Here is a 12044-nt window from a genome sequence, read left to right as displayed (position 1 = left end):
GCTTCAGTCATGTCTCAGAAAGCCTGTTTTCCTGCAGCCCATCTGGACTCTGACTTAATGACCCTTCTGGGTGGACCCTTTGCTAAGAGTGGTCTAAGGAGCATGACCCCAAATCCATTTCTCACCAGCACCTACACCACACTGTTTAGAGGGCCTCTGTTTTCTATCTCCAGCGGGAGCACCTTGAGGTCAGGGACAGCTTATTAACTAGCACAGTGCCTGGAATACAGCAGATTCTTAAGAGAGTGGTGAAAATGAACTGAATGAATGGTGGAAGTTGAAGTCATCCTCCTTCCAAATTGATAAGACGCCAGAGAAATGCCCAGCACACACCAACAACGTGGGGTTTCCTTGCTGACAGTCATCCTGAGCTCTGCCATTTTCTTCCGGATGCCCTAACCCATCAATCACTTTTAGACACTTTCTAGAAACTCTCCTCATTCCGTTTGGTATTCTTCTGGATCAAGGCCCTCCCTTCAGTGAGTTAAGGCTTATTTGAAATAAACAAACAAACAAAATACACACACACACACGCGCACACACACACGCACACACATACACACACACACAGCTTCTAAAAACAGGCATTTCCAGTGAGAAATAGTTGATCCTGTTTTCAATTTTGGCCGAGATGATGCTATCATTTAAGGGATAAATGGCAGTTTTCTTTTGTTTGGGCTTTTACTGTCAACCTCATCAGTAGAAGGTTTCAGACAAGTAAGAAACACTTAAGTTAAAATGAAGTTAAAGCCACAGAAGTCATCAGACATAGCAATAATGATTAAGTGGTTATCAAGCTTCACTTCTTAAACCAACTGCCCCTAAGGGTTTGATCAATGATGTATATGATTCTGCCACAGTCATCGACTGGTATTATGGGAAATGTGACGGGGGAAAATGTGATTTTTCTACCCTAGGTAGAGATGTAAGCAGATATGTTAGGGGGTCCCTGGAGAAAGAGAACCAGGAATGGATGGCTTTCTTGACATAAGAGAAGCCATTTTAGCCTAAGCCATTTTGTGATCTAAGCCTGGCCACAATGCTTGCCCTTGAACAGGTTTCAGTAACCAAGGATCTCAAGGGAACAAAGGAATGCAGGAACAGAGAAAAGGCAGTCAAACAATAGGCAGTGATAAAGCAGAGCCCTAGTTCCTCCTCAAGGGATATACATAATAAAATATCTTTGAGTTCTGCAGGAACTAAGGCCCCCACCCAGGTGGAGGACAGAAAGAGGATGTTGACCCTCCTGACCTCAATCAACTAAACTTGGACTCTGTTGACTTTTGCCCCCAATTCTATGCTGAATTCTCCTCTGCTCAAACCTCTTCAGGAATATGCATGTACCGTTAGCTGAAAACTTCCCCAATTCTTGCTGTTGGGGAGTCACTGCTTTGGGAAAGATGCCCGGTATTCTCCTTACTTGCTGCAAGTAATAACAAACCCTTCCTTCTCCTGCGCTTTGGCTTGGTTGTGTCTTTTGGCTCCACTCCCACCAAGAGGTGAACCCAGTTTTCGGGTAACAGAAAGTATAACCAAGATATCTCTTACTTCCCTCAATTACCCATGCCATGAAAATTATCTCACGTTTGCCTAAAATCTTGTTCATTATTGTTGAAAATATCCTGTGTAAGGATTATATTTGGGAATAGTCTGTGAAATACTCCCTAGTAAACTGTTGGTGAAAGATTTTAAGTGGTGCTAGGAAAATTTATATGTTCATTAAACACTGTTGCAAATTAATTGAGGAATTAATTATAGACTACTCTCTTTTCTATTCCCTTCAGGGGGATAAATCTACTATAACTTAAGAGAAATTAGTTGTTTTATGTGTGAGAAGGTTTTACTCACAGCACAGGAGTGACATGCTTACAAAAGCTCTATTTTCTGGAGCAAATATTGGGACAAATGGTTTGAAAATGGGGCAAACTACTTAAAAATAAGGCTGTCCTAAAGAAAAGAAAGGCCTAATTGCTTTACTTATGCAGTTCATTTTCCTTTTCTTTGGCTTTGATAAAGGTGCGACAGGAGGGAAGGGGGCAGGGCACAACCGTTAAGAGAATGACACAGCCATTGAGGATACGACAAAAACTGGTTAGAACCAACTAGGCCCAAGATGGCAGAAGATACAACTCCCAGTAGACTTTGAGCCTCATTAGATGCTCACTGTAATACACTAGCATATGCCAAACAACATACCCACAGGCGCCATGACACTTCTGAGGCCCACCATAAAAGGCCAAAAAGTGGAAGTGCGTGGTGGCCCAATTCCTGGGATTCCCTGCCCCTTCCCCAAAATAGAATATCCCTCCCACTTGTTAGCCTATGAAATTACCCAGCCCATAAAAACTAATCACCCTGGGCTGCTTCTGAGACAACAGCATTCTGCCTATGGAATGTGTATCTCTCTAAATAAACTCTCTTTCACTTTACCTTGGCTCACTTTTGAATTCTTTCCTGTGTGAAGCCAAGGACCCTCACTTGGCAGCCCGTCCCAGGAACTCGCCTGAAACCTGGGACATGACCATCCTCTTGCACCCCATTCTCCTGCAACAAAGGGAGGAATGAGGAACTCTAAGGAAAGGGAAATGTGATCTATGGGGAATTACTCCAGAGGCTAGCTTTGAAAGAAAGGAGCCACAGCAATGACCCCTAAGCTGAAATCCCTATGACAAAGGTTAAAAGTAAATTTTTTCCTTCCCTTCCCTTTCCTTCCTTCTTTCTTTTCCCTTGCAGTTTTATTGAGATATAATTGACAGGGCAATAATAAAGTCTACAGCATACTGATTTGACTTAACATACATCACGAAATGATGACCACAATAAGTTTAGTGAACATCCATCATCCCACTGATACAAAATAAAAAAAGAAAAAAGGATTTACTCTCAACAAATTTTACATGTAACACACAGCAGTGTTAATTATATTAACCATGTTGCACATTACATCCCTAGTAATAATTTATCTTATAACTGGAAGTTTGTACCTTTTGATGACCTTCATCCAACTCCCCCTCTCCCCCATGCCCCTCTCTTTTTCTATAAATTTGGTCTGTTTTTGAAGTATAATTGACCTACAGCACCATGTTAGTTCCTGGCGTACAACATAGTGATTTGAAATTTCTACACATTACAAAATGATCACCATCTTAAGTCTAGTTACCATCTGTCACATACCACAAAGATATCACATAGTTATTGACTATATTCCTCATTCTGTACATTTCATCCCTTTGACTCATTTATTTTGTAACTGGAAGTCTGTACCTCTTAATCTCCCTATTTCACTTGAACGGTAAACTTTCAGAAAGTGGACATGGCTGTGTAACATTAGGTTGGAAAGACTTTGGAAACTGTGTATAGTGAGAAAGGTATAAATGATCATTTAGATTTAGGGTGCTTTCAAAGTGTTGCCTTTAAAAATAATGTTTATTAATGTTTCACTTCAAAGTTTTAATAAAAAGTTATACTTTTAAGTAAAAAAAAAATAAAATAAAATTGGGGAATAGAGTTGTGTGGGCAGCAGTCCCTGCTCTAATTCTATAGGCACAATACACAGCGATCCTAATAATATATATTTGTGGACCGGCTGACTGGAAGTTGGAATCATAAGGCTAAGGTATCACTGATGCAAGTTCACAGCATAATGAAACTGAAAGCTCATTTTAAAAGGTTTAACAGGCAAATGTAAAGTTCTTTACATTTGAACTTCACAGTTCATTTACTGTGAAGTGACAGTAAATGTCACAATCCATTATGAATCTGCATCAACCACAAATTTTATCAAGCCCTTCTCAAGCCTTTACTTCCAACTTTTACTACTTACGAGTATACTCAGGCCACTTTACAAGTGCATACTGCTCTCTTCTCTTTGTTTTAAGGCAAGTGCTGCAAAATCAACTATCTTCCAGGGCCAAGTAAGAAATGAAAATAGGTAAGTGGGCTGAGTGGGGCGTATGGCAAATAGGAAGCACGTGCTCTGCGTCTAGGGGGAGTATGTACTCCTCAGCTCAAGCCAGTTATCGTGCTATAGAAATGCAGGTCTAGTATGAGAAGATCTATTTTTTTTGAAGCTGAAAATCCACATTTTAATGCAAAACTTCCAATTTTTAAATGATAATAACAATTTAAAAAAATCAAGCACTGTAGAGCAAACAAAATTTGTCCATGGCCAGACATGGTCTGTGGGCTCTTAGCATGGAAACTCCCTTCTAAGAAGGCCTCCTACAGTTTCAAGGGGTGTCCATTATTTATAGTTGTCTAAGATTTGGTGAAAAGGTTCATGTTCTATTTAGCTGCCCTATCTATGCTTTTGTAAGCTTGGATGAAATTCTCCCTCAACTTTGATCTTTCCACTGGGCAGTCAAAATTATTTTTAGTTAATTAAACTCTTTCCAATAAATTTTGGACTTTATGAGTATGTGTGTGTATACACACACACACACACACATATACACATAAGTTTGTGCAGAGGCAGAGAATTACATAGAATTAACCATGTGTTTCTTTACTTGTATATTTTGCTTTGACACCAAGGTGTCAATTTTCTGTCCTCCTATCAGTGGAAGATCAGAGGCAAATTCCTTATTCATGGTGGAGAATAGTGCTACACAGGGGGTCCAAATCAGCAATGATTGCTATGTTGTTCCCAAGTTAGGTCTCTTATTTTTCACATTGTATAAACTACTTGTTATAGACTGCTTCTCCATTAGACACATGCTAAATGTAACTTATTCATCTCTGTACTTTCCACACCTGGCAAAATATGTGGAATGTAGAAGTTGCTCAATAAATATTTATTTTACTGAAATGAACTGACCCACAGCATCAAAACTCCTTAAGTTTGTTCTCAATGCCTCTCGTCACACGATTTCAGCTTCACCTTCAGCTCATCCTCAAGGAGAACCTGGGTGATAACCAAACTGCTCTATTCTCCAACCTTGAAATATATTAAAACCTCTTTCCCTCTTTCTACACCTATGAAGTCTACTGGTTGCCACAAATCCAATTTAAATCTTACTTTCCTTGGGAATCCCATTCTACTACAGTGAATCTGTTCCATATCCAAGAATCATAAACCACTTGTCATGCTCAGAAGAAACATCTGGACAATCCAATTCATTTGTTTCTACAGTAAATTTTGAAAAATTAGCCCTCAGAAAGCACTGTCTGCCCCTATCAGTTTATAAAGATACTGTGCTTCTACACATTATCCCCAAAGAGGAAGACTAGGGTCACAAACTCAAAGGGCTGCAGACGCCAGACAGGTAACATAAATGGACTAGTCCAATGTAAGAAAATCAGGAGCTGAACGACTATGGCAAAGTGGAATTCGAGTACCCCAGCCTTTCCCTTCATGAGGCAACACAGGGGCCAGAGTTCCCACACTTTCCTGTTTTGAACAAGCCCAAATTGTGTGAGCCAAACCAAACAGGTCTGTGGGCTGCCAATCTGGACCTTGCATATAAGACACTATTTTCCTAGAGTTTAGAGACTGTTTCCAAATAAAACCGCGAGAGCATATGCATGAAAAGAAAATTGGAAGTCACTAGGCATACAAACCCTAGGTCTAATAGGATCCAATAAACTGCATTGAGTATTTTGTGATGCCTTGCCAAAACCCTAAGCTCTAAAAACACCTCAAAGAGAGCAACAGCTTTCCTTCGGAAAGTTTCATTAGTGGGACTTTACACAGAGACTGAAATCTTAATCACATTGGTTGCATCTTATATACACATGTTTGAATAAGGGGTGGTTTGGTTCTTCCAGAAAGACCAGAAACCAGAAAGGCTGCAACGGGTTTTCACCAAACTATACTGGTCTAGAAACATGACACTCTTTCTTAACAGAAACAAACACACATTCACATAATTCAAAACATCTCAGTGGAATCAGAATAAAAGAGGGTACTAAAGTGAATTTTGACCATTTATTTTATCAAGGGCAAATTGTTGTTTTTTTCCTTTCTGCCCCACACTTCTTCTTTTGGAAATTGTTTGTCTCTAGAAATACGTATTTCTGCTGGGGCTGTCAATCAAACAGTTCTATGAATGGGCACAGAATCTAAGCTGGCCAATGAAAAAATCCCATTACCTGGCTGTAATAGTTGGTCCAAAAGTATGCATGACTTAAGTCAGGCCAATGAAAGATCTTATTTCAGAGACAAGGATGTTGGGAAGAGGTGAGATGGTAAACTGTAGGGACCATGTAGTCCTGGATCTCCCTATACAGGACATGGGGAGAGACTTCCTACCAACACACATGAAGATACCACTTCAAAGTGATGAAAAGAGATTCCGGATAACTATCATCTGGACACAGATCCAATCACCACTGAGGCTACTGCAAACATTGACCAATAAGTAAACTTTGTGACTTGACTAAGTTTGATTTGGGTTCCTGTAAATTACATTTGAGTGCCTTGACTAACACAAGAAACATTTGTGGTTCCTATTTTTATTTAAGTAGAACATGGACCCAGTAAATCAATTTCAGAAACAGGCAGCTGAATTGTACGACTGCTTTCTGGCTCAACATATATTTATAATTCACATTTTATGTTCTATCCATTTAAATCCACTAATGTCAGCAAATAAACAGCTTTATATTCCCATTCAAGTACTATGATTTTTGTACTCATAATTATATCAGTAATGCTATATTCAGTACCAAAGACCTAGAAACTACAAAAAAAGCATAAAAAAGGACTGATTTCAAAAGTTAGGATTAAATTAACATGCCAGACATTTCTTTCCATACACTCATGTAGATTCTTGAACACATACGTTGAATTTGATAATCTATTGGGAACTACTTTCAGTATTTAAGAATTTAAGAATGAAAGGTGTGTTTACATGTGTATGCAGTAAATCCCTGGTAAAGTATTCATTTATGGTAGAATATAGAACCTTTGCATTTATCTTCTACAAGGAGTATTTTAGGAACTCTGATTTAGCTAAAAATGCAGGATGAAGAGATTGCAGTTACAACGTTAAATTCCCTTAGGTCGTGTGAAAATGTCTTCCAGTTTACATTAGAATTCATTTTACTTGTGAGGGCAGAAAGCATGCTCACCTCCTCGTTCTCAATCTTGAGCATGGCCAGTCGGGACTGCAGCTGCTGGTACCTGAGCATAAGCTCCGCCTGGACCGGCTGCTGCGCGCTGACCTGACACACCTGATGGGGAATCAGAAACCACAGTTACAACCGGGAGCCGTCCAGCCAGCCTCCAGGTGCACAGTTCTCCCATTTAAAGGTTGCATGAATCAGGCGGATCCCCTCAAGATTCCAATTACATATTTTACTTTTAACAGCCACCTCAAAACTTCAGTCTTAAATATGAACTTGTTATGTAGGTGGCAAGAGCAGAATGCAGCTGCTTGGCCTGGATATGACTGGGAAGAAAGCAGCGGTAGGAAGCATCCCTCTAAGAACGTGGCGGTTGCTGGAGATGGAGCTCTGACGCTGCCGTCTACCTGTGGAATAAGTATTGCGCAGAGTGCGAAGGATGATCCAAGTGTATGGTCATGCGGGCCAAAGTAGGGCAGGCAGCAGAGCCTGCTGGTTACAGTCAGCTGGGTGACTACAGTAAGTTACTAAACCTCAGTTTCCTTATCTGTAAAATGGGGATAGTAAGAGTACCTATGCCATAGGGCTGTGGGGGGGATGAAATGGGATGATGTACATAAAGCATTTAGAACACTGCCTGGCACACAGTGAAAACTCAGAAAAAGTGAATGACTGTTTTCTGTATCTTTCAACCGTGGCTTGTCTTGCCAATTTTCAGCCAAATCATGTGATTCACCATGAAACTGAGGAAGCCACTTGACTTAGGCTTTGGTAGAAAGATATTCTGGCCATGATCTCAAATATGGATAAGGTCAAAATTAGAGCCTTTTAATTATATTAACATCAGACTAGAAATGAACAATTTCTTTTCATCTTTCTCATCACAGAAATGGTCTCAGCAAATGAGAGTTTCCTTTTATGGAGTCTCCAAGACATCACAGAGATTATTGCTTCCTGGCAGAGCTGGCCATAAAAAAGGGCAAGAGACTTACTATATTAAAATAATAATAGTTGAAAAAAAGGAAAAACTTTTAACCCAACTGAAATCACTTGTTTGTGACATTTTATCATTCTGTGTTGAACACATCCACCCATAACTGAAAGATTAAAACCATTTGGTTTTAGAAACATAACTCTGGGTGGGATAAGCCACTCGCCTGTCAAATTCATGTGCTATTGGCATAAAGATTGCTTACCATTTTTAATCAAGTAATTCACTCTATCAAATCAAGCAAAAATAAAATTAGGTTAGAAATATATCAGGTACATACATATACATCTTATAAGTCTTAGCATTAGGTGTTTCAGAAAAAATATGACATTAAAGAAGAAATCTGCCATGGAAATTATAAGTACATCTATTTTTAAAAACATACTGTCACCACAATAAGCTAAAATTGAGTTTTTAATCTATGAGTACTGTTTTGCACTGCTGGGACACCAAGTGCTATAGAGCATGCTTCATTATTGGTTCTTCTTGTTTCCCCCTGTTCACAGACAACAAATATACCACTGTAACTCAAAAATGGTTTAAACGGTTTTTTTCCCTTGGGTAAAATAGGATAGAAAGCTAAAATCATATAAAGAACCTAAGATATAATACATCCTTTCTAATGCTCATTTTACCAGTTTGGAGATAACTTGAGTCTTAAAAAAAATGGTTTGTATCTTTTTTCCTCTCTTCCATTTTCCTGCCATTTATAATTATTTTTCTTTACAGAGATCTTTAAATCAGGATTATAAGAAGTCTTCAGACAGATTCTATTGGGCCAACAAAATGCTTTGTTTTGAACTTAAATTTGAATGTCTTGAGGTGGAGAAAGAATTCTTTAACTATCCTGCAACAGTTTAGTGCTTACACCCAGGTGAGTTTGCACCTCTATTTCTTTGGCCTCTGGAGGCATTAGAGTGTTTGACCGTTGCTTTAAAAGGTGGTAGTGGTTGATTGTTGAGTATTATGCTAAGATCCCATGCAAAGGCAGCCATGAGAAGACAACTGGGAATTTTTACAACTGCTGGGTACAGCAGGGGAAGAGTAATATAAGTTAAGAGACAATTCATTAGTTTTAAAATAATCAATTACTGACCTCATCACCCATGTGAGACTGAAACTCAAACTTCATTGGTGGACAGAACGCAGCAGGGTACATCTCCATGAATCTCTGCTTATCACTCCTGGGCTCCAAATTGTCAACTGCATTCTCAATAATGTCTAAGCCTTCGTGTCTGGAGGTTTCAAGGTTATACTCCGCAGAGAGATATGTTCTCAGGGCTCTGTTTAGACTTGCATGGTAGCCAAGATCGCAGCACTTAAAAAGTAAAAGAACACCACATATAAAAATTAACTCAAAATGGATCACAGCTTAAATGTGACAGCTAGAACTATAAAATTCTTAGGAGCAAACCTTCATTACCTTGCATTAGGCATTGGTTTTTTGGATATAGTATCAAAAGTACAAGCAACAAAAGAAAAAATAAATTGGGTTTCATCGAATTTGAAGACTTTTGTGCTTCAAAGGGCACTATCAAGTAAAAAGATAACCCACATCATGGGAAAAATATTTTGCAAATCATGTTATCTGATAAGGAATTTGTATCTAGAATATATAAAGAACTCTGGCAACTCAATAATAAATATACATATAGCCCAATTAAAAAAATGGGCAATGGATCTGCTAGGTATTTCTTAAAAAATACATATACAAATTGTCGATAAGCATATGAAAAGATGCTCAACATCATTTGTCATCAGGGAAATGCAAATCAAAACCACAATGTGATACCACTAGGATGGCTAGAATAAAAAAGACAGGTAATAACAAGGATTGGGGAGGATGTGGAGACACTGGGACCCTCATACACTGCAGATGGGAATGTAAAATGTTGCAGTCACTTTGGAAAAGAGTCTGGCAGTTTGTCAAAAGGTTAAACATATGATGACTTGGCAATTCCATTCCTAGGAATATATAAAAAAGAGATAAAACTTGTACATGAATGTTTCTAGCAGTATTAATAATAGCTGAAAAGTGGAAACTAAGTATCCATCAATAAATGAATAAACGAAATATTTTCAGCCATACAAAGAAATGAAGTACTGATACATGCTACAACATGGGTCAGCCACACATTGTATGACTCCATTTATATGAATATCCAGAATACGCAAATTTATAGAGACAGAAGATAGATTAGTGGTTGCCTAGGGCTGGGGGATGAAGGAATTAGGAAGTGATGGCTAAGGGGTGCAGGATTTTTCGCAGTAATGAAAATGTTCTAAAATTGATTGTGGCAACATATACACAACACTGTGAATATAATAAAAGCCAACTGTGGATTTTTAATGGGTTAAATGTATGGTATGTGAATAATATCTCAATAAAGCTATTAAAAAATAAAAGAAGCAAAATCAAATACAGAAAAGAAATAATGAAAAAATAGCTTTCAAGTTTGTTCATGCATACTGAAATTCATACAACGATCTACTGAAATCCTTCTAGGATGCAAACATACTAACTGTAATATTTTGATGTTTGTATAATTTACTGAAGACAACAATAATCTGTACTCTTTCAGAAATGGGAAAAACAGGTTTGAATCTGCCAAAATAGCCCAGGAATACCTTCTTTCTTATGTCTAGAATAAAATTTTTCAATAAGAAATGACTGCCAAAGTCCTTTTATCAGAGATAGAATTTTGTTTAGTATTCCTAGGAATACAAGGGCTTTGGGTTTCAATCTTCACTATCTTTAATTTGTATTTATTTATTCATATTACATTTTAAGAGAATATAATTTAAAAAACAATGTAACTCTGGATACTAGTCAGTTATAAATTACTGACAGAATTTTAAATTTGTACATAAAAGCAATATAAATCTCTTAAAAACAAGTGGTTTTAAAGGTACAAAATCAGGTCATCCCTATATTGTTCTAATGAAGTTCAATCAATTCAGTTTGATTCAATTCAACTCAACTCCCTAATTGGCCATCTATAGATGCCTGGGCATTTGCTAGGCTCCAGGAATATGAAAACTGGAACACAGTAAAATATAATCTCCATTCTCAAGGAATTCAAGTATAAGTTGTTCATCAGTTTGCTACTAAGAGTAGGAGAAGGGTGCAAAGGACACAACTTGTCTTATGTTTTATGAAGGTACAGATTTAATCACTGACCTGTCCTTAGAGATGCCAACACATTTAATTCCACCCTCACTCTCCAATTTCATAATGCTTAAATTTGGGATTTTTACATACACATATTATAAAATCTTGGTTTTCAAAGTGTGGTCTGTGGACCAGCAGCAAATGCAGACTCTTGGGCCCCACCCCTGACCCACTGAATTAGAATCTGAAGTTAAAAGAGAAATATTCACGTTGATTCATATACACACTAAAGTTTGAGAAGCACTGCACTAAAACAATCAAGTAAAAGGGTCTTGAACCCTGTCCTTTAGGGGTGCCATTCCTCCAAACAGGCCAGAGAATCGACTTGATTAAAGATTACTTGATTTAAAAAAGCAGACAGCAGCTGCCACATCACAATTACAAATATAAGCAAAACAAAGTTGCGAGATGCAGCAATCAGTCTCTGCATTAATACATTTCCAGTGGAATCAGCTGCACCCAAATACAGAGACATTTTCCGTTAATTAAAAAATTCTAGCCTCAGATGAGCAAAGTCCTCTTTTATTCCTCTTACTACTCAAAATCCATAATGGTTCTGTGTAGCAGCTTTATATACCTCAGAGGGACTGAAAAATTATTTTCAATAACATCTCATCTTATGAAAACATAAATTTGTGAAGGAAATGGCCTCATTTCTTTGAGATGTACCAGTGCTTCAAAACACCCTACTATTCTGAAAGAAGGCAGATTCAACTTGATTATAATGAAGCAGATCACACAAGCTCCTTTACTTTATGAGTACTGATCCCAATGGGACTTAATAGAAAATTGATATTGAGAGGAAACAACCCAGAG

General features: G+C 38.0%; 1 protein-coding gene across 2 annotated transcripts in view; it reads right to left on the bottom strand.

Annotated features, from left to right (window-relative positions):
- The window catches only part of SRGAP1 (SLIT-ROBO Rho GTPase activating protein 1), a 274898-nt gene that overhangs the window by 71300 nt on the left and 191554 nt on the right, over nt 1-12044 (bottom strand). For both annotated transcript variants that reach the window (XM_059936404.1, XM_059936403.1), the window contains exons 7-8: nt 9153-9374; nt 7072-7173 (exon numbers count right to left, since the gene is read on the bottom strand). In XM_059936404.1, coding sequence (XP_059792387.1) covers nt 7072-7173; nt 9153-9374 — 324 coding nt within the window. The remainder of the gene's footprint in view (nt 1-7071; nt 7174-9152; nt 9375-12044) is intronic.

This window comes from Balaenoptera ricei, chromosome 10 (assembly GCF_028023285.1).
Source record: "Balaenoptera ricei isolate mBalRic1 chromosome 10, mBalRic1.hap2, whole genome shotgun sequence".
Lineage (NCBI taxonomy): Eukaryota > Metazoa > Chordata > Mammalia > Artiodactyla > Balaenopteridae > Balaenoptera > Balaenoptera ricei.
This window is presented reverse-complemented; position numbering and strand designations above follow the sequence as displayed.